At 40.7% G+C, this 27,051-nt stretch overlaps 1 protein-coding gene across 2 annotated transcripts in view; it reads left to right on the top strand.

Moving 5' to 3' along the window:
• pax7a (paired box 7a) overlaps positions 1 to 26,539 on the top strand; it is a gene marked incomplete at both ends in the record, with an annotated part of 41,268 nt that extends 14,729 nt beyond the window's left edge. For both annotated transcript variants that reach the window (XM_079482526.1, XM_079482527.1), the window contains 5 exons: positions 2,767 to 2,966; positions 11,051 to 11,216; positions 11,369 to 11,565; positions 24,024 to 24,273; positions 26,424 to 26,539. In XM_079482526.1, the coding sequence (XP_079338652.1) occupies positions 2,767 to 2,966; positions 11,051 to 11,216; positions 11,369 to 11,565; positions 24,024 to 24,273; positions 26,424 to 26,539 (929 nt within the window). The remainder of the gene's footprint in view (positions 1 to 2,766; positions 2,967 to 11,050; positions 11,217 to 11,368; positions 11,566 to 24,023; positions 24,274 to 26,423) is intronic.
• Between the last annotated feature and the right edge of the window lie 512 nt (positions 26,540 to 27,051).

The following is a 27,051-nucleotide window of genomic DNA, read 5'->3' as shown; positions in this document are numbered from 1 at the left end:
TAAACTGTGAAGGCCAAGAATGATAACTTTAAAGTTTGAAGTCATTTTTAATTTTTAGAGAGTACACACCACAATTACAATGATAACTATATAGAGAAACAGTATGGTTGGAATTACTTTCAGAGTGATTTTTTGTCATCTGTTAAATGATAAAACATTGACAGCCACTCAAATTACAGTAGACTGTTTTACCTGTTAAGGATAGCTTGACTCTTATAATCAATGACCTTTAAATGACCAAGGTTATTATGTTTTTTTAAAGATCGTCAGAGCAATTCAGTGCGCACCTGATTTGTTAAATACTGGCAGAAAGTCAACATTTACTCTGCGTTGGACCCTGAAGGAAACATTTTCAGGCTGTAGCTCAGAATGAATGGAACATAATGAGGTTTTAATTGGCTGATAAGTGAGCAGAGGACTTTATCAATATCCCCAGAACCCTGAAATAGAATTACAGCTTGTGTTATTATTGTGCGCTGGATTAGACACCATGTACCTTATTGTTTAAAACGGGCACGAGTTCTTGTGAATTGACCTCACATTTGCTTAGACTTAATTGCATTGGAGGTGCAAATTAGCTGCTTGTGCTTCATCCCTTGATAATTGTGTCCCTCAAATTTTTACCACGACAGGTATATATTTGCCAAAAAAGCTTTATGAAGGCTATCACTTTGGTTTATGATGGTTGTAAACTATCCCCAGATATCTGCGAAACATCATGAGAGTTTGACGTTTTTTAAGACCTCTCAGTTTACACTCAAACAGTCAGCTATTCTTGCAGGACATGAATTCATTTAGGGGTCCTGTTCCCTCGATAGAGCCCAGCATCCCGATCCCGACCAACGGAGGTCTGCATCACACCCGCCTCACTCTCTATCTCCGCCTGCATCTGTTTCATTACCATAATCCTTTTCTGTTGTCAGAGCCCTGTTGACCTCCGGCAGGGCGGCTGGACTGGAGCTTGTGTCACAGCAAGCTGAATTTGAGACTTGCTGATGGATTACGTGTGTTTTACGACAGTATTTCAAGTGCGGTGGGATTCGACACAGTTACAGTGTTTTTGTGGTTAAAGGTGAAAAGTCTTTGATGCGTCATGCTGCACGTAAAACAGTTTCAAAAGTAAACAAAGGGAAGGTAGTGCAGGGCACGCTAACAGAATCTCGCCTCGTGATTCATATGGCAAAATGAAACAGAAATCACAGCGGCACTTCTTTCCTTCCCCCTCAGGACGCCGAGGTGACTTTGGAAAGTGATCCGCAGGCCGCTGCGCCCGTCTCAAGTGTTGTCATGGTGCGTTAGGAACAAACCGATCTGTCGCATCCTCATGAAAACCAACAAAAGGATATCCGGGATATGTACATATTCAACTTTGTATATTCAAGGTTTTTCTTTCGTGCGTTGGAGTGCAGTACAAAAATCAATCTTTATTAAAAGGGGGAAGATGGAGGAATTGATTTAATGAATGCGGGCGCATGTCCTGCGGTCGCATGTAATCCATTGAGAATCATTGAGCCGGAGCTCGGGGAGACAAAAAGACATTTGCTGAAGACCGCTCGAGTGGTCTGTAATGATAGTCTCCATATAATCCCATAATTCCTTGTTTAATTAAACTCCAGAGCCGGTCTGGAGACTGCAGCAGACTGGGGTTCGTCCTGAATCTGTTGCTGCGCAGGTTCTTCTATTGTCGAATGCTCAAGCATGCACCGGGATGCATACTCGTGCACTGGTGCACATGCTAATGTTCGCACACTTTCGCACTCCCACAGGCCTTTTTGTAACCTCTTTTGCTGGCAGTCTATCAGCAGCAGAAGAGTTTCTGGCAGATGGGGCTTTGAGAAAGACGATCATGCTGGCGCTGAGTGAGACGGGAAAACTGGTGTGAAGTGGTCCAGGGTGCAGGAACCTGCTGATCAGCAGTGGGCAGAGAGCGCATGCTGGCTCAAAGGAGATTTGTCTCCGCCGTGGCAGCTGTGGCGATGCGGGGGAAGAAGTTTGGAGCTTTCTGTCTTTCCCCCGTGGATGATGCAAGACCAAAGGGCCTGAAGCAAGAGTTGCGCGCTACGCTGTGCGTTTAAAGAAAGTGTGATTTTTTTGTGACAGGACCTTTCTGCTGCCGTGAATAGATGCACAGAGATGGCTCACAAATTAAGTATGATGCAATTTGGGAATCAATTATCATGCTAATGCATTTCCGTAACATATCTTTACGCACCCCCTATCTCTCCTTACAAACGCTTCTCCTGGCTCGGCTGCCGAAGAGCTCGAAAGACTCCGCTGGCTAAAACGTGAAATGCCAGCTGCACTTGTCTTTGACTGCGTGCCCGCAAAAAAGTAATGTAAAATATGTTGTAATATATTTCGAACACTAGCTGGAAACACAAAGGAAGGGATTCAATGGGCCAGAAGTCTCCTACGTTCTTCTTTCGAACACTTGCTCTGAGGAAATTGCCTCGGGCTGCTGCCGAGAGAATGAGGAGGACGTGGCGGAGCAAGGTGTCTGGTGTAGATTACTCGAAACCCTCACAGTTCTGTCCCTCAGGCCTCTCCGGGGCTCAGTGACAGGATTATGCGTCTGAAGAATTCTCACATATGATTAAGAGCCAATGAAACAGTATCTAGTGTTCCTTTGACACGTGCAGATAACAGAAGCATTAATATTAGCCTGGTGGACGCCTTCTGCGTTTTGCAGGGGCATACATCTCACGTTTTTTAAAGAAATTCTTTGTGGAACGATGTATTGATGATTGTGTTTTGTGCTTAACGCAGGTAACCGCACAGACGACGGCTCGGATGTGGAGTCTGAGCCTGACCTGCCCCTGAAGAGGAAGCAGAGACGCAGTCGTACCACCTTCACGGCCGAGCAACTGGACGAGCTGGAGAAAGCTTTTGAGAGGACGCACTACCCCGACATCTACACCAGAGAAGAGCTCGCACAGAGGACCAAACTCACGGAGGCTCGCGTGCAGGTTAGACACCAATTCTAATATAGATTCCCGTGAGCAAAGAAAAACCACAGATCTCCTAGACATCATTGAGATTAAAAGGAAAGACAATGGAAACCTTTGCTTAAGTGTCATCTGCGTCACAGATGCTTCTCCTGAGAAAAAAAGTCTGAAATCTCACAAATGTCTCTGTCAGTAGACTCTCAGAAGAGATCTCAACAATGTCCAAAACTGAGCTCAGATTTGTCAAGCGTTTGTCAAAGTCAATTTTATTGAATATCTAAATATGAACTCAAACAGTTCTCATCAAATGTACCCAAATCCGGACAAAGATTGCACCAAGTTCATGTGCATAAATGTGCCTGCCTAATGTATAATGTTCAAATATCTTAGTACCTTCTTTTGTGTCTGCATTAATTTGTTTGCATATCATTTGCGATTTGTAATTGGCCTCAAACCCTTTTGTGAGCATCTTTGGCATCTTATAAGTATTTCGATCATGTCTGATTCGCTTTAGATCTTTTTTTCTCATTTCCTCTCATTCAAATGCCTTTTGTTATTGGCTGTTATATTTATTAATCCAGCAGAAACTAATTGTTATACCTCTCCTCTCCTCTGGGAACACATCACTGTTAGTCACAAGTCAGTTAGACTCCTGCCCTGTTACTCCCCCCTTACGATTTGAGACTCCTCGAAAAGCAAATACAGTAGAGTTATAGCAACAGCTGCACTCTGAGCTAGCAGGAGACAACAAGAGAGAAAGAAAGAGACCAAATGCATTCCTGATGGATTTCTCATCTCTTCCCTTGGCCAGCGATCGCTTCCCAGCACTTGAAAGCCGGCCGCTACTTGTAAATCCCTCTACATATCAGAAAGGAGCCCTCTGTCCCTCTCTGGGGACTCTGTCCTGACAACAACATTAATCAATCAAATGCTTGTAAAAGAACTGAGAAGGTGGGGGACGGAGATCTATGGTGTCATCCTCTGTGGATCCTGGATACGTATGCTTATAGCCTCCCCATCAGCACTTCAATATGACCAATTTTTTTAAATGTTTTATTATTTGAGATTTCTGTGTGAAAAAAAAGTTTGACAATGGACACAAATTATCTGATGTCACCATCGTTGAGAATAATATTAAGAGGAAAAAATTACACCAACTGTTGGCTTGATTAAATATATTTAGATATAAATTAAACCATAAATAATTATATTAATTTATATAATTTAGATTTATATGATTTATTATATTGTATTTCACACGTGTGTTGGAGATGTGTCTGCAATTCTTATGAATTCAGTAATGCTTTGTGCGAGCCCCTCTGTTGCTGTAGGACTCCTTGTTCATACAAAATTTCTCTTTATTATTACAGTTCATCCCAAAATGTATTGAATACTGTGTTGATATTTCCTACCCACAAAAAACAAACGCTTATTTTTTGGGTAGAGCATCTAATGTGTATCAGACTTTTGCACAGTACTTCAGGCCGGTTAACTGATTCAACATATGTCTTCCTCTGTCTCCGAGCACTCAAGGAAGAAGACATATGTGTCTAAATGGTTGCTTTCACACTCTTGGGACAATTTTGAAAGATTTATGTTATGCCTGTTTTCTCGCAATATTTCAGACCTGATGTGTTCAGGGGAGCCATTTGCATCGATTGTAGGTTTATCTGAGACATCTGCTGGGCTCTTGTGTAGGAAAATACATTTATTATTACAGCATTGCAAAAGATCAGGATTTGGAGGGGAGAAAAACGGAAAGGGAAAATTCAGAGCTGAACAATAAATCGCTCCTGTTTCCGATCCCATTATAATTCTAGTACAACTGTATTTTTTCGACCAGATATATCAGAAATATTAGACCAGAATATGGTATGATAATGGACCAAGAGTGTTAAAAAAATACTTCTTGGTTTTAACACTTTTAGACACAAAAGTTTAACCATATTTGTAGGTCAATTGAACATTTCTAAGACAGCACGAATCCCCTGAGGGGGGCTTGATGTATTTATGGTTACTGATGTAAATGATGAAACAGGACAAGAAAAAACAAAAAGACACATCCCCCTCGCATAATAGAGCTAAAGAGATATCATGTGAAATGAGTCATGGATATAATTTGTTAATGAAATTTTTCTCATAATCTAATTATGCAACGCTTTGAAAATCTCCAGAAGGTCAACCCAAACTGAATCTTCGGTGAAGGTCGAAAGCCACTCTGGATAAGCCAAGTAAATAATGGCCAGTGGTCTCCGTCCGCTCAGACCAGCTTGTCGAGGGAATGTGCCGGTTCTCTGTGGAGTCCATTCTGAAAGTTCTTGGCCTCCCCAAAGAACACCCACCCTCCTCCAAATGGGTGTCTGGTGTGGTTTTGTCATTGACTCTTTTAACAGCTTCAGCTGCATTAAATGGGTCTGCTGGAATACTCACGTAGATACAGGACATCCACTCGGTAGTCGACTTCATCGCAGCTCAAAGTTTGACCTCCCATTGGCTTCTATGCTAGGTGTCCAAATTCGGCATCACATGTTATTCGAATGCTTGAAATATGACATGCGGTTTCATGGTAAGAATGCAGGACTTGTTCGTCCAGCTACTATCAGAAGTTGCCACTGGTTTGGCTTTGGTTATGTCGGCAGGTTTTTGTATAGACTGAGCGAGATCAGACCTTTGGCCCGGCTGCCGACCTGCTCTGTCACAGCTGTGCGGACCCATCCGGCAGATGTCAGTTTAGTGGGAAGTGGAAAAGAGGGCAGTGGGGTGAGACAGGGGCCAAGAGAGGGGCCTTTCCACCACTGGATCGTCCTCTCCAGACTTTTAGCATGTTAGACGCTCGTCCTCCTGCAAACCTGATGCATGCATATGACCAGGAACATAAAACTTTTTGTGGCCGCAACCAATGACTGTTGGTTCCCCTTAAAATAAATATTCCATAATTTACCATCATGTGCTTCAAAACCTGTATATGACTATATGAAGATATCTTGAGAAACAGGTTTGGAGGAAAGCAGGGAGAGAGTAAAATCTGTTGTTCAAAGGATGAAGTTTTTAAGAGGCGGCAACAGGCTCCACTTCAGTTAGAGATCGGATGAGTCGCTCAATGCTGACAAAGACTCTCTTTACGAGCAGCACACATTTTGCATTATAGTTAGCAGAATCTAATAAGATGTAAGCATTTCCTTTATGAAGCGTAAAAATCAATTTGGCAGGAAGTTTGCTAGAGACTTAAAGGGATAGTTCCCTCAAAAACTTTCATCTTCTGTTCACCCTCATGTCATTTCAAACCTGTATGACTTTCTTTATTCTGCGGAACACAAAAGAAGAGATTTTGAAGAACGCTGATAACCAAACAACATCTGTCCACATTGACTTCAGACATACAGTATGAACACAAACCACTGAGACATTTCTCATAATATCTTTTATATCTTATATATGTTTGAGGTGTCTGTTAACAAGTCAAGAAAATTGTGGTAAAGCATGTCTTTATTGGCAGGAAAATCCCATTAGGCAGCACTATTCTATAGATTTGTCTTAGCACGTGTGCCATAAAAGAATAAATAGGATTTATAAAGACTTTAGAGAACAAAATTGTTTCAATGCATGAGTAAGAATGCTCTAACAGTTTTATATTATTAAAATTTAAATTACATTCTTTTAGCCTCTTTGTATTTGTCGATTGTTATCTGAGTAATCCCACTTTCCTTTTTGCTGTTTGTGTTCTCGGCGCTGTTAATTAGCATAGTGAGAGAGCGAGATCGAGAGAAAGAGAGCGAGTTCAAACAGGCCACAGAAGAAAGAGTATAACCAGTAGTTTGATGCTATCAAAACATTGCTCGCTAAACTTAGTTAAATTGCAAACAGATATCACTGTGGAATCTGTGTTTGATTCACTGCAACACTATTCCTTTTAAAAACGAAGAAACTGGGTCTTGTAGGAACTGTTCTTATATTGAAGTGTTATGGGGATGTAAACTAACACCCTGCTCTTTCTGACAATACGAACTCTGTTGACTCCAATGGAACAGTTTTTTTTGGCGGTTCATGGAGCCTCTCTATAGTTCCCGGAAGTTACTAGTAACACATGGAGCTGTGCCTAAACAGACCAAACATTTTTTAACACATTTAAAGACATAAGTCATTTAGTGAATACAAAAATAAAGAAATAATTAAAGAAAAAACGGACTCCCTGGAACTATCTGATAGCTCCGTGAATCATGTGACGTTCGAAAAATTTTAACTTTTGTTGTCGCGACTCGCTTTCTTTAAACGGCTCTGGTGACAATGTAACACACTTTTATGTGTGTGTTGTTTGTACAGTATGTGTGTGCGCAGCGGGCCATGGGAATGCTGTGTAGGAAACACCCTGTAAAAGCAGGAATAAGGAACATTGTGCGTGTGCACGTAGGTTTATCCCGTTTATCCGTGACAGGCGTGTGCAGTAAACACAAATCTCAACCGGCTCCTGCATTGGACACAGAGACGGCGTTGAGTCCTGACAGTGTGCTCTGGTTAAAAGCATTTGGGTTATAGTGAGGAACGAATAAAACAAATGTACGGACATAGCTGACATCTAACATGGATCAAACAACCATTCTTAGGTTTTCATATACACTAGCTGCCATACAGTATTTGATAAGATAAACATACTTCTAGACCGTTTCATAGGATGCACGCACTGGGCCAAAGTTAACTTTCGGTCTGTGTTGGGTTATAATATGACAATATATTTTTGATTTACTTCATATTTATATTAATTCATATTTTATTGTAAATTAATTTTATTTAAGTAAATTATTACTTCTCAACAGTCATTGATTCTTTACAGAGACATACCAGAGGTTACATTTGGGCAACATAACATTTGTTTATGTTGTTGCCGCTGAAACCGTTTACAGATGTTTTACTCACAGAATCTATAAATATTATAGACATGAGAAGTCCGAAAACTCATTTTCATTCAGAAAATTATTTTATTATTATTATAAATTATATAGAATTTATTGACAGCATTGTTTCCCTCTTGCCTGACATAACAATACAGTGACTGACGGTGGACAGTGTGAAAGTTTGTTCTCATGTGGGTTTGATATGGGCAGAACAATGTCCGTCTCAGTGGAGGAATTATGCTGGATTGCAGAGAGCAAGAGAGGGAATCTGGGAGTCTTCAAGGTGACTTTGTCAATGATTTCCAAATCCAGCTCAATGGAGAGACCCAGAAAACACACCCAGGGCACCACAGGCGAATGGGGATGCGCTTCTTCTCTCCTGTACAGATGTGGACACATTTTCAGCTTTAACTTGATAGAAGAACAGACTGCTGGCATTTGAGTTAATGTGGATACCTCAGTGACGCCATGTTTGTTTCAAAGGCATCTAATTCACTTAGACAGAAATGCTTCGCAGGCTCCGGTGTGATTAAGGCAGACGGACGCCCCGCCGTGCACATGTTAAAGCCACAAGATCTGCTGGCTTCGTCTTAAACGTTCTGACTATAGGGATGCTCGCGGAGACGCACGAGCGGACGAGAGAGATGAATCCCAAATCTCTTTAGGAATTGTCATAGCTTTATGCGTATTATAGATTGTGTGGTCTTACAGCGCAGAAATAAGTTCATGTGTGAGGAAGATCCAACAGAAAGCCAGAGAAGAAATAAGTTTGATTTTAACCGTAAAGAAATTGTTTGTTTTGTCAAGAGTTCTGAAATTGAAAACAATGTAAAGATATCTTAAGAAATGTCTAAGTGGTTTTGTGTTCATACAGTGGAAGTCAGTGGGGTTCAGTGTTGTTTGCTGAAGACAGAATTTAAATTTTGGGGTGAATTATTTCTAAATGTACCCTACATCTCTTAAGCTACAAAAGCGCAAGTTTCCTCGTGGATTTTGCAGAAGAAAAGATCTGCAGAAGAAAGAAGGTAGAGGCCGTGAAGATGAAAGGATCGAGAGGTGGGGTTCAAAGGTCATAGGTCAGGGACACTTTTAGGGGTGTGGGGGAAGGACTCGACCATCCTCAATTTCCCAGCTCCAGACCCGAGAAAATAGTTGAAGAGATAAAACCCCACCACATACATTCACAGACGTGGTTCAAAACACAAGACCATCACATTTGTGTACTCTGGACACCAAGGCCCAGGGCAGACTAAGGGATCTCCTCTTTCTAGGGGGTGGGGCTGTTGCCTCTTTAACACAAGAGAGTGAAATCTAGCGCTTGACAGATGGGTAGGAATCATCTCCAGTCGTATCAAACATTAGCGATCCATTGAAGTGCTATGAATGAGATGCTAGCTGTTAGCGGGCTGACAGTTTTGCACATGGACAATGTAAGCAAGGCTTTGTGAGAAAAGGGAAGCGAGTGTGTGTGTGTGTCTATGGAGTCTTGCATCAGAATAGAGTGTCTCCTTGTGTGCATACCATGAAAGTGAACCACTTAAAGGCACGTTTAAAAAGGGACGCCCACTCTTTGTGGACACTTTTCAGCCGGGCGTATTGAGAGGCTTTTGTCTCCACCTTTCATGTGGACGCACAATGGACCGGCGAGTTTTAAACACAACAGTAGATGAACTGCGCTGACAGTGTATTAAACGCGGATGAATCGCCAGTGCAAGGCATAGATCAATGTCTGCAACCTTTCACATACGCAGGGCTCCGGTCTTTCTCCAGCGAGCCGTTGACTGCCAGCCCTTTTAGAAAAGCTAATTACATTCATGTTTTGATAGAGAAGAAGCTGGTCTAAAATGTGCAGATTATTCTTCAGTCTGGTTTAAGCTTAAAGTCCCGGTGAAATAAAAAAAAAAATATTCCAATTTTTTCTTGAGATATTGCAGCGTTTATTGTAAATAGCTTATGAATGTGGGTCCTATTCTTTTTAAAGTTCATGTGCCCTCATAATCTTCAGTAAAATCTGAAAATGCACTTCCGTCCTGTAGTGACTATCCATCTTAAATGGCGTAAATTAGACAGCATGGGCGGGGCAACTGTCAGTCTTTTCCCATGGAAAAAACAAGCCACGGCCACAATTGTTTCTCATTCGAAACGCCGTTTCACTCGGAAACGCGTCCGAATACGGAAGTAAACAAGATCGCAACTTCCGGTTCACGGGGACTTTAAGATTTTTGATAGTGGGATGTGAGTGAAGTATTTTTATATGTCAATGATGTTAAAACACTTTCTCTTAACTCAGTTTAATGTGCAGAATCATGAGTAATCCAGTCAGAGATGGACGTTTTAAAGATTGTAAACGAACCAATGTGATTTTAAAACAATGATCTGTATGGAATCTACTATTTAGCTTTAGAAAACTTTAGCAACTGGAAAGCAACAGCCATTAAAAACTCCGGCTTTCTTTCAAATACAATATTTGGTGACACTACAAGCAAAGAAATGGCAAACTTCTCCTATAAACAAAGTTTTTTGCTCAGAACAAAAATTTGGCTATTTTTTATTTTCTCTTTTTTATGCTTTGTACCTGATTCAAGATCTTATATTACCACCTGTACTTTCAAATAGAGAAATTCTTACTTTACCCACTCCTATGAAGAAAATGGGGTAGAATGATAAAAACTATAGATTACGAATAAAATATAGAAGAATATACAAGGAAAAACCATGAAAATATTGAACACAATAATAAATCAACAAATAGTATGAATAATATAAATTACATGGTTATATAGTAAGAAAAACAGTCCGATTATTAATAAGTTCAAGTATAAGCATGATGTATTGATAAAATAACAAATACTTTATCAATACCTCGATTTGAATCTGTATTTGAAATGATGTGTGTTTGTATTTACGTGTCCAACAAAACAGCTGTAATAAGTGCTCTAGACCGTCTTTAAAGTGTCCGACGGGTAAATAAACACACTGGAGATGTCTGTGAAGAAGATGTGTGGGCTACCTCTGACCTCTTTACGACCTCTCTTTCTGATGGCACCTCAGAGAGATTGTTTATACAGATCTCAGCTTTAGCCACTTAACTAGAACAACAGGGACCTCACCATGTGCTTCCCATAGGGCCCACCTCGCTGCCACACACGTCTATGAACCTGTACCTAGAACACTGCTGTTACGTGGTTACATTTCATTTCTCTCTTCTGTTGCCAGGTCTGGTTTAGCAACCGAAGGGCCAGGTGGCGTAAACAAGCAGGGGCCAATCAGCTGGCAGCATTCAACCACCTGTTGCCCGGAGGGTTTCCGCCCACTGGAATGCCAACCTTATCCGCCTATCAGCTTCAAGACTCGACATACCCCAGCACCAATCTCTCACAAGGTAAAAAACGGTTATAAACTACATTAAATAACTGCACATCCAAAAGTAATAATTATGTCATCATTTATTACCCCTCATGTGGTTCAAAACAAATGGTATTTGGCATAGATGTCGGTATATACTTATTAGTGTAGTCTTTTCCTGTGCTTCAGACGGCAGCAGTACATTACATCGGCCACAGCCTCTTCCACCATCCTCCATGCACCAGGGCGGGCTCACGGCCGACAGCAGCTCCGCCTACGGCCTGTCGTCCAATCGCCACACCTTCTCCAGCTATTCAGACACTTTTATGAGCCCGTCGGCTTCAAGCAACCACATGAACCCTGTGAGCAACGGCCTTTCTCCACAGGTTAGTGTGACGCGAATTGATGACACACATTGGATGAAGTTCAGTGCGATTCAGAGGTTAATTTAGGACGAATTGGCTTCTTTGGTGAATGAGATAATGAAAATGTACCTTTTTTAGGTACATTTATGGTTTTATTGTGCACATTTTATCAGTGCATGATTGAGTAAAAAGGTCAATGGAAAAAAACATTGTCTTTACCTGATAATACATAAAACTGTGGAAGTAGAACGGTGACCGTGGTTTTATATTGACTATCCCAATGCACAGGTGTAAATATATTAAAAAGTTATTGTCAAGGTGAGCTTCAGGTTTTAGTTAGTAACCTCACAGTAAAGTTGTTGTCGTAGTTGAGTTGTAATTGTTGTATGAGCCAAAAGTGGACGTCGGAATAAATCTTTCTATGCCGTAGAGTTTTGTATGTTTAGAGAAAGATGGCAGATTTTCTTCTCTAGCTTGACCTAGTTTGACCTTCTGTGGGAAATGTGCCATCTTAAATGCTCACAAATGAAGAATAACACGTATTGATGCAAATGGCATGTAAAGAGTGAATTATACACAATTATCCATCAATACTGGGCAGACCTGGCGACCCTCACCAACACGATGTGGGTAACAGGCATAAAACAAGATTGAAATGGTGCGTAAAGAGTTGAAAATGAATTTCAATGCTGCATTTGTCCACAATTACCCTTTCGTTCACACATGTTTTATTGGGGGTTTTCCTTTTTTTCTCTTGCTTTCTCAAAGCAGATTGAGAAACATTCTCAGTATTACCCTCTTTTTTCCAGAGAAGAAAGAATTAAGGATTTGGTGACAAAAAAAGAGCTTTTGCTCTCGTAACTCGAACATTGGAAGGATAACATGGGCGTCTTAGAGTGCGAGAGATTGTTAATCGTGGCACAAGGGCTTTGAGCACTAATGCTTTCGCTCCAAACCGCCATAAATACCAGCAGACACGGAGGTCTTTCTTTATTAATGGAGCCGATGGAGACGCTTCCTCTCGCTTCCTTTTTGTGTGCTTAGGTACTTTTGCTTAATAAATAGTAAATGGGGGGGGGTTTGCTAATTGGATTTAAATGAAAAAATACATTTTCAATTATGCGTTTTATATAATAAGGTATATACTGTAGAAATTTCAGATGAACTGAGAAATACAGTAATCCTGGTACAATTTATATTGTGTTGCATAACATGTATTTACACAAGGTTTTTATTTATTTATCAAGTTTTTAAGTATTTTCTTAAACGTATATTTCCCATGAAGAATCTGGTTAAGAGAAACCTGTAATTTAGGCAAACCCACATTAAGTGTTGTACTATACTATAGTAAACTGTAGTAAAATGTAGCATACTTTGTTAATGCGTATAGTATTCTGTATTATTTATGAAGCAAGAACTGTAGCTTACTTTTATTAAATATAAAAACGTTAATAAAAATCAATAAAATGTATAATAAACGTTTTAATAAAATGTCATTTTGTATTTTAATTTTTTTATTAAATTGTTATTTATATGGTTAGGTTCAAAACACTTTGGTATCTAGTCTTTTTATTAGGTTTACTACAGTACATAATATAGCAAACTACATATTTCTTTCATGTGGGAAGGGCAGCTACTTTATAAGATTTAACTTGTGTATTTTACTGTATTACTGTATTTGTCCTGGCAAATTTATATATTCAAATATGGGAAATAATAATAATAATGATTCAATTTTTGTTAGTCAAAGGGTTTGTACATTATAATAAAATATTTTTGTGAAGTTGAGCTGAAGGTTACATCAACCCCCCTTTCTCTTCCATATGGGTGAGTCATCACGCTCTCATTGTGTAAAGATAAACGCTGGTTCTGACAGGACAGACACAGTTCAGTCACATTTCAAATCCTTTTGACAGATGCAGAAGTTTCTCATGAAAACGCGACGTTTTTCTGTAGCACACATGCATTGCATGTACATCTGCTGAGCTCATATCAGACCTCACTAACACGGCTGAATTCTTTCTATATCAAGACACTTTCCAATACTCTTACATTTCATTTTTTGAAGAACATCTATCGTAAACCCAGATTAGAAATATTAATTTATCGATACAGGCTGGGTTCAGACTAGAATAGGCTGTGCGTTTGTATTTATTTAGGAAAGTAAAGCTGGTATTGAAAACTAAATAGAGTATGTTGTACCAGCAGCAGCTTTTACCCTTCAAAACCGTCAGTCACCTTCCTGCCCATGACACTGGCAAAAAAGCGTTCTCAATTTAAAACAAGTTGGTTTCTGTCTTTTAGATGAAAGATATTTCCCTTATATTGGAACTTTGCAGACAACAGCTGTCTGGCACAGATAGGCGCGGGTGCTTGGGCCAAAGACCTATTTCTCCAAACGTCTGCTTTTGATGAGCTACTGGTCGCTAGTAAAGATTGACCAAACTGTTGTGATTGGCTGTAAATGGGTTGTGCCAGCAGTAATGGACCCCTGCTGATGTCAGCACAGGTTCGGGTGTAACCCATCCAGACAGCGCACATTTTCCCATTACAGCCCAGTAGAAAAGCCATCCACCGCGCTTGTTGTTGTAGTAGTCCTTGATTATAAGTTTAGGCTTTGGGAGTGATGCAATGTCACTCCAGACTCCATTAGGCATTGCTTGGCTGGGCTGCAGGTGTGTTTTCGTCTTTCGGGGGGAGGGTGAGCTGTTTCACCCCATTTCATTTTGTTGCACAGCAGGTGCTGGATTAGGACATGGACCTCAAGTGATGTCAAGGAAAACACTGTTTTCCTTTTCCTTCCTCGGAATAGAAGCCCTTTTCGTCGGGGGGAAATATGTAGATGTCAGCGTGCCAGAAAGCATGATTTCAGCTTTAGTTACTATCAGTGTTGTTTGTTTCCAAAACAAATAATTTTATATTTCGTCCCTGTGACCTTTTAAATAGCCACACTGAAACAGCCAATGAGCCGCAATGGTAACCAAGCAGAAAATCTCCAATTGATGATATCTGGAGAAAACAGGCAGAAGTTTTCTGTTTTTAAACAGATGAGAATGAACAAATGCAGCAGTGGTAAAGAGCAACTTTTTTTGCCACACATGATATCAGGTAATGAGAAGCTTCCGCTTACCATTATGACTCTAAATGGCTTTTTGAAAGTGTAAATGTTCTTTGGTAAAAGCTTTGAGGTGTATTTTACTGCTTTGAGTCACAGGGACACCTGCTGGGAGACAGAGAAACAACAACACTCAAACACAGACTGACTGTGCCTTGAATATAAATACACTTGTGTAAACATGTATCTTCTTTAAACACTCGAGGAAAGCTTTCTGAATACCATTTTTATTTTATTTTATGACAGTACTTCCAGTTACCGAGTTACCACATTTTTTACTGTAGCAGGTGGATAATATGGTATTTTGGTGAAGAAATGTATGTTACCATGGCACTTTTTCTAAAAAAAATTAAATGAAGGAGATTTTAGTGGAGTATTTGTACCATAGCACAGCGATGTATAGCGTGGTAATCCTTGGTAAAGCATTGCGTAAGGCTACGCAAAGGTCACGGCTTCCACCCTCAACTACCGATGTCTAAAAAATGGGATGGTATACTGTCGCGTCTACCACATGCATAAATGGAAATGGAAAAGTTAACTAGAAACATAATATAGTTCTGGATAAAATGAAGATGAGCTGTTGCGCGTGAGAGTCGTGGGAGTATTTGCGCTATGGAATCATGGATAGATGGATGAGTGCATAAGGCAACACTCAAGCGGGGTTGAGTCTCGACACCGGAGGGATCAGAGAGAAAAACTGCTCTCAACCGAGCCTCCCTTTGATCCCTGTCCCCGGGCCTGCTCGCCTGCACCGTACCGCACAGCATTGCGCGCTGACACCAACCCTCGCCAACCGCTGCGCACGACTGTCAGACAGAGATAAGCGCAGAGAAGCTCCAACCCCTCTTCCTCTTCCATTAGCCCTTCTCTAAAAATGGGATGAATTACGTTTAAGAGCCCCGTGCTGGCGTCGACTGAAAAGCAAAGGAATCTACCTCACCAATTTCAAGCGCGCGTTTCTCTCGCGCTCTCCCGTGCCTCGCAGTTTTGACAAGACATTAGGCACCTGAATATCAATGAGCCGCGGAGACGCATGTAGTCCCGCACATTATTAAAAACTCGCGCATTAAGCCTCAGACCGGGCGCCGTGTCAGCTGGCGCGCTCTCAAAGCGGATGAACGCGCATTCATCCGGACCCGGTGCGCTCTCGGCGCGCAAGCGGGGGATTGATACTTAATAATTAGAAGCCATATTAAAACAGATACTGTTTATATTTGGCAGTAATGGAAAAGACCTATAAGAGGCTTTTCAAAGCAAGACCTGTCTGTCATCTGCCAAAAACATCAGACAGCCAAAATCGTTGCCTTAGGCAAAACAACTGTAGTTTTAGGGGCGGGTTTAGGTTTGGGGTTCTCGGAAGACTCGATTTAGTCTAGGTACAGTCTTAGGCCTACACTGTATGACAATGAAAGTGCACTACAATTTGATCCCGTCATTTTGTTTAACTGTAGGCATGCTTTTTATAATATATTTTTTTAAATCATGAGTACTATAGCAAAACCATTGTTCTTGTAGTTTTACCTGTATATTTAGATCTGCTGCCTTGCTCTTTGTTGTGATGCACAAACAAACACAGCACTTCTTTGAGGGTTTAATGCTGGAGTGGTTGCAGGTTCAGAAAATAAAACATTCATGAGTTTTGATGCAACCCACGCTTGTGAACGTCTGGTGTTTTGTTAACGTTCCAGAGGTGGTCAGTCTCATGGGATCAGGTCATGGATCCTCCACACCTGTCTGTGTTCTTTAACATCCATTTATGGCTCCTGCAGAGGCCAATACTTGCTCTCTCATCTCAAAGACTTCGTTTATTTTCCCGTTCTTCTTCCTTTCCAGCCTCTCTCTTTAAGACAGTGTCTCTCTCTTTCCCTCTCTCGCTCACTCTCTCCTTCCCCTGGAGAGGAAGAGATGCATTTCCTGCGTTTAGATGAAAGGCTACCGCAGACAATAAAAATGCTATTTAAATGCAGGGCTGTTTGTATGCGGGTGAGCGATATTTTCCCCGGCCGAAAGCGAGCTGCCGCGTCCTGATAAATAGCAAATATAAGGGAATGCGATTTACATTTATCTTGCAGAGGCAGCCAATATAAATTTCAGCAAATCCTAGAAGATAGGGATTTAATGGAGGAAATCACTGAGACCAATTCATATGCCGTGTGTCCCACGCAACTGGAAATACTTATATGGAGAATATATATATATATCCACGAACAGTATTATATATATATATATATATATATATATATATATATGTATCCTGTGTGTATATATATATATATATATATATATACACAAACTGGTAATATGTATGTATTTACTATAAATATATATAAGATAATTATATATCCAGTATATCCCCAATATATGATCTCCATCATGTCATGATCTCTAAAAAATCATAAATGTGATGAGTGCATTGGTTTTAAAAGTGTTTTTAGCCCCTTGGTGGCAGGTGAGGATGGATCTTACCGTGTTTTTGACATCACAGGTTCAACAGGTTAAGGGTTTGCGGGGTCACTGCTGGGTTGAACAGACATCGATAAACCTCCTTCAGTAGCCCTCCGCTTGATGTCATCTTCGTGAAATGTGCCTCCTGTTAGTTCCACATGCCACTATGACAGGTGCAGAGAAGTGATTAATAATCTAACACTACCAAACCCAAACCTCCGTTCACCCCCCAACCACTACACACCCAAAACCCACACACAGGTAATCTATGGACTGACATCTCGGGTTGCCTGCGGACCGAGACCCGCTGGGCTGAGGTTGCTCATATCATACAGCTGTCTTCTCCATCTCATGAGCATCCCACTGACTGACACTTCTAAGAGTTTTTTAGTTATTTTATAGAGGCGTTGACCTATGCATTTAGATTTAAGAACTGGAACTGCATGTTTGGCTGGCAAAAGAATAAATAATATGAATATAAGTCTTGACCTCAGGTTACTCCAACAGAGATTGACTATGACTGCGTCTGCTGAAATCTTAATGTATGTCTTTGGTTCCTCTTGATCATTTGAATTGTTCTGCAAAGTTGACTTTCTGTTTGCTTCACTGTCTGTAAAACGAGCTGCTTGGAGTCCCAGCTGGCTGTCTCGCAGACACACTTTTTCCCTCTTAGACTCCAGCTGAGCACTATTTCACTATTTATTTACATGTAATTATTGCTATGAGGTGCGGATATTAACACTGTCAAGAACAATTTGACCTGACATTTCTCACCACTCCGGTCCCCTGCTGATTTCAGCAAACAAACCTCTCTCTCTCTGTCTCTCTCTCTCTCAAATCACTCTAGTGAAATTATCAAATCTGCCATTTAATTTGGTGGAGGCAGCAGTGCACAGAGGTGCTGTTTGAGTGTGTTTCTCTCTCTCTCTGTGTGTGTGTGGTTTAGACTTCTGTTGTTCCCGCTGGCTGAACGCGTCCCATACTCACTCAAGCGTATTACTGGAGAATAGATGATTGTGCCTTCACACGTTCTGCAATTGCAAGCAAATAGAAGCCACATTAACCTCTGGTTAGCAGACAGACGGTGGGAATATTTAAGGATCAGACGCTTTACTGGCTAGTGCATTCAGCGCTAAACTTCACAGAGAGTTTACTGGGATGTGTTGCTCTCCAGTTCTGACATTCAGTCAGGCATTCAGTCGGTTCATATATCATATGTATTTATCTTCTGATTTTTATATAATATTTAGGTTAGATTCACTGATTTAGACGGACATGGTAGCTTACACGATCATCATTTTTTATCTTAACATTCTCATTTTGACGTTCTATCTAATTGCACACAATTATACAAACCATCAGTGTTGGGCGGGTTACTCTGAAAAAGTTATTAATTACTAATTACTTATTACTTTCTATATCCTACATCAGCCTTGATTTGTTAATTGATTCAAGGATAGACATGAAACGGCTCTTTTAATTCATTCAAATAAATAATATAAAACTACATAAAGTATTATCATTAACATACCAAAGTATTGCAAATGTGAAAATTATACATTAAAGCTGTAAACATTATAATCCACTGTAAAAATGTTGTATTAATATTAATAAGATGTGAAATGCACATCTTATATAACATCTGATATAGTGATGAACTTGAGAAAATGGCGTTAAATTATGCGATTATACGATTTTGATCAATATAAGATTGAGAGCAAAAATGTGTTAATGCATATATGGTCAATATATTGTTTATGATTAATCCAGTAGCTTTAGATACCGAGGAGCAGTTTGAGGGTGTTTCTCTATGGCTGTCGGTGTATCTGCTGATAAGACGTTTGAATGACCAAAGAGAGAGAGAGAGAGAGAGAGAGAGAGAGAGAGAGAGGGCACCCATATGCACACTATTTAGTACAGTAAACATCCTCTGAGGAGTGACAGCTTGTTTCAGTGGCTGATAATGGCCTTCATCTGTGTCCTGTATGTCAGTGCCCAGATTCTGTCAGAGCCAATCAGAAACTAATTGAGCACGATTATCACGCCCACCCAGTTTAGTCGGCACTAGCTCTCTTTCAAAATCGGCTAAGCTGTCTAGGCTATTCCCGATGACTGGTATTGAAGTTAGGCTGCTTTTTTGTAGAATTCATTTAATACAGTATTCGTCTGTGCTGTGTATTGTTACTCCCGGTGGTTTACTGTTGTTAAATTGTTGTAAGATGTCCCGAATCAGTCACTCATGAGGTGACGTCTACGCATGAGATTTCGTAACAGAGAGACGATTTCTAAAATGAAAGCAAGGAGACAAAATCAAGTTCAGTAGATACGCAGTTCTTCACCTTCCTCTTTATTTCACCCCCTCATTTCTGTCGCCCCTTTCTCTTCCTTGTCTCTCTTGTGTTCGGAAGCCTCTTTTCACTTTTGATTAATGTGCATTGGCCAATTACTGGTGTGACACAGCGAGCGGCCCCATCATCTGTTCTCTGTCAGCAGTCAGGCTGGCTGAGGGCTCATAGGATGGTTAATTGCCCCGCGCTCCCCTTTCCACCGTGACCAAAAGCCTCTAATTGAATTTATGCAACCACTGTTATTTTTAAATAGTCATTTTGTCTCAGATGAGCCACCATGGGAAGTGTGGGAGAGTGCGGAGGTTTTAAAGCATCAGGGCACCATGAAATCAAAAATATATATAATGTATATATTATTATATATTGTATATCGTATATATACACATGCTTTGTCAAGGGGAAATGACCAGGTCGGTTGTTAAGCGATTAAGATGATAAATGTAAGTGCATAATGCTAAGATATTATATATGTATAAAAGTCTGCAAAAATGAATCAATTAGTTGTTCCATATCCCATTCTGGAAACATTATTCTAAAAATTACCAGTGTATCGGTCTATCAATGTGTATAAAACCATGGCAATCCGAAACAAAATGTTAACATTGCTCTGTCTAAAAGTTTTTGTTGTTTAGTAACTTGTTTAGTAAAATGACCCATCGTGATTAAAATGGCCAACTCTTTATTTCACCTCTGCAATAATCCTGAACGTGTCTGTCTGTCGACAGCGTTGATAAGTTTCAGACAGCGTTATTTGGCGTAATCGTGGCCTCAGGACTGTCCTTTGAAAGAGACAAACAATCGAAACCACCTCTCGTGATTTCCAGTGGAGGCGACTATCAGGCCGGCAGATCTGTGAAGTGAAGAGATGATATTCTGGCCGTTTTAGATAACTTACACACTCGCACACACACTGAGAGCATCGATTCCCTCTTCATTTACCCTCCTGACCTGCACTAAACTTGAAGGTACCACTGGAGGGCAATGGGGTAAGGGCAGACGGGGGGAGTTAGTGAGAGGAACTCTCTAATCCACTCTGGGCTAGATTAAGAGTAAAGTGTGTGTGTGTGTTGGCCGAGAGCCTGGTGAGGGTGCACAGGCCGGTACTATCTGCTCTGTTGGCAGGCTGGCCCTTAGGCTAACTCAAACCTACTGGAGTCTTTGTACTCTTAAAAGCCCCCCGTTTCTCTCCGCACCCCTCTTAAAATCCTCTATCTGTGTGGAGTCCATGCAGCTCTCTCTCTCTCTCTCTCTCTCTCTCTCGTTTTCTGTCATTTATCTTTTTAAGATGGGTTTGGTGACATGTTTTTTTGTTGCTGTTTCGGTAAGAATCCACTTAATTTAAAGACAATGCGATATTTAAAGGCATGGTTCACCCAAAACTTCTGGTGTCATTTTTAACCATCACGTCCTTCAAGGCTCTTTCGTCTTCGGAACGCAAAATAAGACATTTCATAAATCAGGTTTAAAGTGACATGAGAGCGAATGATGAGAGCATTTTCATGTTGGGAGACTTTCACTTCAACTAGTGTTGGAAAAGCTATACAACTAAAGTTTTTAATAGTTCTGTTTTTCAACCCAAGCTCTTTTTTTCATTTTCAAGTCTTGAGTCATGAATGACTGTAAACATTTTTTAAATATCATTTTAACACTTCCGTACGCTCAGAAAGTTGTTTACAAATCCATTTTGGTCAAAGCTATTTCCATTCCTCTGTTGGTGAAGATATACAATTGTATTGCGTGTGCAGTCGTAGCATAATCGTAATGTTTGGCTTTCATGAAAATTGCCTCCCGAAACATTGTCATCTGCACCTCACAGATCCCTTTCCGCTCTCGCAGTTGTCTTGCTGTCCTCCAGAGCTTGACTAAACACGAAAGGATTCGTCGTACATTTAAACAGACAAAAAAATATATTATTTGACTGTTCGGGAAATTAGAGCGATACGAAAGCGTCCCTTTCAGTCTGTCACAAACGCACTATTTGTTTATCTGAAAGGATGCACATTGTATCAATTTACAATTCCGGGTTCGGCCGCCTCGGGCTGCAGGGTCTCAGAAGTTGGAGAATTAATTAGTTTTTTATTATTATTTACAGAGAAATCTATTTGGAGAGAGGAAGGCGTCGCCTCCGGGCTGCGTCCTTTAAACATGGGAGTCCTGACTTCCATTATCTTCAGCAAACACAACGTACAACAAACGAGAAAAGCACAGTGGAAGATAGAGCCGGATGGAGATAGAGACAAAGAACGAAATGTATAGCCTACTTGGAAGAAAAGTAATTGAAGTAATGTGGAATTGGTGTTGAAATTTCGTTTGTGAGCTATATTATCAGCTATTATTGCCAGCGTTCGCCCGAGGTGCTTGTTTTGCGGACGAATCTTAGCACAGATATGTCTCCAGCCGAATTAGATGAATCGTCTGAATGATATTGATTTTTGTTTATTTAGCTGCGTTAATGCTCTGGGCTGGTGGATTTGTAATACAATCTCAGCTGAGCTTAATCTTTCCCCTGCGGCGAAGTTCAATGGTTACGCCTTATTTTTTCAAGGTCAAAATGTACCAAGAATAATGTTCAACCCTGAAGGAGTATGAAGTGAAATCGTTGAGCAAAGCTGAGACGTCATTGGTCAGCAGTATAAACCTAGCTGATATATCAGTATATGTTTCTTCATTTTTAAAAGATGGTGAACATATTTTTTAGCTGTTATATGCTCTGGTGTAATCAGCACTCTTTTCAGGAAGTCTTCAAACCCATTGTTTCCTCTTTAAAGAAGGTCATTCCGGCCCCGTCGAGCATACGCTGCTGGAACTTCGTGTTGTATAATTAGAATCACTGATAGAAAGTGAATCAATTAAATGTGCATAAAAAAGGAGGCAGTTCAATCAAGCTTCAATTAACCCACGACTAAATCTCTCCCACCCCTACAGCCGCCGTTCCCCCCGATCTCACCCCACGGCCTCCTCGCGCGGCCACCCAAAAGGGCTACTTGTGCTTTCCATTCACTAATCTGCTATAATCAGGAAACGTATGAATCTTCCAGCCATATGGCCGCGTAACATGTGTCTCTTATAAATGGGGCAATGAATCTCCCACTTAAGTGGATGCGTGTCCCATGTGCGTGGGCTCCATACTGATAGAATTAGCACGAGGAAACCGCTAACCAGCGTTATGTGTCTCAAGTGTTCCATGTTTCCTGCAAGACGCTTAATATAATATGATTCATTTTCTCCCCGTATTTGGCGTGTGTCTCTCGCCGGGCTGGAAGAGATGCTCCTAAAACAGCCTGGATGTGAAATCTCGAGAGTGTGGTTGAACTGTGTTTAAACTCACACGGATGTGAGCGCTGTGAGCGCGTGTAACGTCTGTGTGTGTTTAACCCACTGCATGATGGTCTAATTGGTTTAGCAGCCAAATGGAGTCAAAGGGCAGCGTAGCGTGTCGAGGCCCAACATGAACCCGATGTGAGAAGGATGCCGTCTGACGACTCAGAGGGAAGACCATGTGTACGACTTCCACGCTGACCCTCCTACCGCCCTTTTACTTTATTTTACTTAGTGCATAGATATGATGTCTCTGCATGTTTACACGTGTTTAATGCAATGTGCTAGACATACACTTCTTGCCGTCGTTCTATGTTTTTCAACCCTGTTATCGGAACTCAAATGGTTTAAAATGTGAATTCTGTAAAATAACATTTAGTTTTAAGCTACATTGTAGCTGATACAAATACTTAAGTAATAATAATGATATCCACCACCAGCTTGGTGGTGGATATCACATCAGTAGTTGTTCAAGAGTTCAGAACAGAAGATCTCGGTTCAGACCCTTCTCATTATTATTCATGAGGGTGGGGGAGTTTCTGTGGCCGGGGGCGGGATTATCTTTTCCCTCAGTGCTTGTTGTACTGGAGGCCTCAGGACTCTGTCTGGCACGGCTGCTGGTCTCTGATGCTTCTTGTGCCTCTGGCTTTCACTGGATGCTGCTGATCGCTCCAAGGCTCTGTCTGTGTTTTAGGCCTGGCACACTTGTCTGTTTTCTGTCCTGTTTAGAAAGAATAGAGAGAATGACCTGTCATGTGACAAAAAGGGGTTTAGGGGACTTTAGAGCTGGACTACATCATTCTTGGAGCACTAAATATCTATGGGATGAGGTCAAAGTTCAAGCATTTGTATCGCAAGTCTATTATGTAGTATTAAATGCTAAATGTGTGTATTTGTGTTCCAAATGTGACCAAACCACGGGTTGAAAATAACCCAGCGGACTCTTTCATCTTTGGAACACGAAAGAAGATATTTAGAGAAATGTCTCAGTGGTTTTGGTTTCATACTATGGAAGTCAATGGAGTCCAGTGTTGTTTGGTTATCAACATTCTTCAAGGTATCTTCTTTTGTGTTCTGCAAAGGAAGGAAAATCATGAGGATGAATAAATGATGACAGAATCTAATTTTTTAACAATAATTGTGAAGTAAACTCTGATTGGTCAGTGGACAGTTCTTGGACAGAATAAATGAAGTGCACGTATAACTGCAGGAGATCATTTGATCTGTAACCTTTTCTGTGTTTGTGTGTTCAGGTGATGAGTATTTTGAGTAACCCCGGTGCGGTCCCATCTCAGCCTCAGCACGATTTCTCCATCTCTCCTCTTCATGGCGGTCTGGATGCATCTAACACCATCTCAGCGAGCTGCAGCCAGCGCTCAGACACCATCAAGAGCATAGACAGTCTGGCATCAACCCAGTCCTACTGTCCACCCACATACAGCGCCACCAGCTACAGCGTGGACCCCGTCTCTGCTGGATACCAGTACAGCCAGTATGGCCAGAGTGAGTTTTTGCAAAAATACACAAAATACACACACTAATTCATGAAATCAACTTACTGACAAAGCCCACACTTATACCTGCACGAGATTGATATTGACCATCTGAAGAGTCCATAAAAGCAGGAGAGACACATGCTCCTGATAAAGAGCCCAACACCGGCCCTGGGCTCCTCTGTTAGTCACACTTCTCTTCTCTTGCCTGGGAAACGAGGTTTTCAAAGCCCACTTTTACACCCCTGGGGACCTGGTGTCCTTTTAGCCACCTCACACACTCACACAGAAGCTCGAGGGCAGGAAAGAATTGATTGATTCAATTTTGTATAATCAGAGGCTGATGTTGTCACAGAAGCAACTGGTCTCTATCTACCAACAGAAGACATGTGTTGAAGTCAAAATGAACCCTTCACTTCTTAATGCATGTTTAAAGGGGTACTTCACTCCAAAATGAAAATTCTGTCATAATTTACTCACCTTCGAGTTGTTCCTCTGTAGACATTTCTTTGTTCTGATGAACATAGAGAAAGATATTTGGAAGAATGCTTGTAACCGGACAGATTTTGCCCCCCATTGACTACTTGATGACAATGATGACATAATATTTATTTTTGGGTGAACTGTCCCTTTAAGGTCTTTGTCCCGAGTACAAGTGACCGTGTTTATACTCAAATCAATTTAAAATTTAGTAACTTTAACTTCCTGTTGTCTAGAAACCACTGTTCTAACAACAATCTGTTTCTGATGGATAAAATCAAGCCCCGCTTCCTATACAGTGTTTATTATTATTGTTGAATATGTTATGATGAGTTTAATTGAACATGAGGATCTGGAATGCATTACTTATCTTTACAGTACAGTTGTTGTAAGGTCCAAAAGGACACATGTGAAAAGGCAATATTAAAAAACAAAATAACAAACCATAAAACACAACAACAATTCCAGAAACAAATTAAGTTTCGTACAATCACCATTCCAATGGTTTGACTGATTTGTCTTTCTGGTTTCTGACTTGTTTCGTTTCTGGAATTGTTGTTGTTAGATTTGATATTGCATTTTTCTGTAATTTTGGTTCTCAGATTTTATTTATAATATTAAACCCCCGTGGACTGATATCATTTGAGGTGAAATGCATTCACTTGTGTGAGTTTGTAGTAGTGCACAGATGTGAGTATAGTGTGTTTGTGAATTTGTCGGCTTAAGCACGTCTATGTGTGTGTGAGATTGTGTGTTTGTGTTATTGGACACATCCTCTCGTGAGTGTGTCTGTGTCAGGTCCATGAGAAGGTGTGGTAGGGTTGATTGAGAAGATGTGACGAGTGAATGTCAGGTTAATTACGAGTGAGATTGAGATGAGTGATCTGTTTAATGAATGAGAGGAAGGAGCAGCTGAAATTGGAGAGAGATTGAGGCGAATGGGAAGCATGAAATTCAAAACGCTCAGTGTAATAAAGACTGACATACACACACATACTGTACTCTCTCTCTCTCTCTCTCATTGTCTTTCATTAATATTTATTTGTATATTTTACATTGAACACCTTACTAAAAAGAGTTAAGTGTGGATATACAGCCGTGAGAAATATAAGGAGATCATTCCAATTCTTCCATGTAATCAGCGTTTCTAGATGTACTTTGGTCATTTCAGTTCAGTGTTTGTTGAATTTCAACAAAATCAAACCTGAGGAGTGAAATAAAGTCATCCAACAGCAAGCGTGACAAGAAACCTGTTACCACATAAACACAATATTTTTGACCTTTTCCTAAATACATGGATTCAATACTGTTGAATTACTTAGAAGTGAATCTGAACTTGATTTCAGAAATACAGAGCATATTTTCCGTTATTTTCACCTGTTTCTCCAGTTTTCATTTTCTGCAACAAAAAAAAATTGTAATTACATTTTTACTTGAAATTTGTGAGAATGTTGTTAGGAGTTCACAGAATGAAACAAAAATAACCCATTCCTATAAATGATTAATTCAGAAAAAAGTAAAATAATTTAGTAATAGTCCATTTGAAACTGATTTGATATTGAAGGGTGGTCTCTATATGACATGAGGTGGAAGGGTCAGATGACATCATTAATGTGCATGAACTGAGATCAGCTGTACGTGGAAGCTCATGTGAACGTGTCTGTGTTTGATCTCGTACAGCCGCTGTGGACTATCTGGCCAAGAACGTCAGTCTGTCGACCCAGAGGAGGATGAAGTTGGGTGATCATTCTGCAGTGCTGGGACTTCTGCAGGTGGAGACGGGACAGGCGTACTGAGTCCACTTGACCACAAAAACCCAGACGCACACATCTCCTCTAACCTGCCGGAGATCTTTACTGCGTGACTGTCTGTGTACCAGAGAGGTTTCTCTACACAATGAGAACGAAACTCCTTTTTCCAGTTGACGTGACAGTCTGTCTTGTAATTCAGAGCTGGTTTGAAGAAGACCTTGCAGCGGTTACAAGCACGTCTAGAGACGCTGAAGGCGTACAACAGGACCACATTCCGTTTCACCTCGCTGTGAATAGTTGTGTATGAAACTCAGTGTCATTAAAACTTGCGCTTGTTTTCTATCGATATTGTTATTACGATTGCCCTTACGGTTGGTATTATGATTATTGTAATTATTGTTTTGTTTGGTTGTTTCTGAATTCACACATTGTTCACGTTTGATTTTTGAGTATTCCAGCGAGTTCCACTGCTGGTTTTTCACTTTCCAGGCCTTAAAGCCGTAATGTTTCAGAGCGATTTGACCTTCCATGCCTTCATTTTTCTCTTGACATTCCAG

This window comes from Barbatula barbatula (assembly GCF_947034865.1).
Source record: "Barbatula barbatula genome assembly, chromosome: 20".
Classification (NCBI taxonomy): domain Eukaryota; kingdom Metazoa; phylum Chordata; class Actinopteri; order Cypriniformes; family Nemacheilidae; genus Barbatula; species Barbatula barbatula.
The sequence above is the reverse complement of the archived record's forward strand: the minus strand, read 5'-3'. Positions and strand labels throughout refer to the sequence as shown.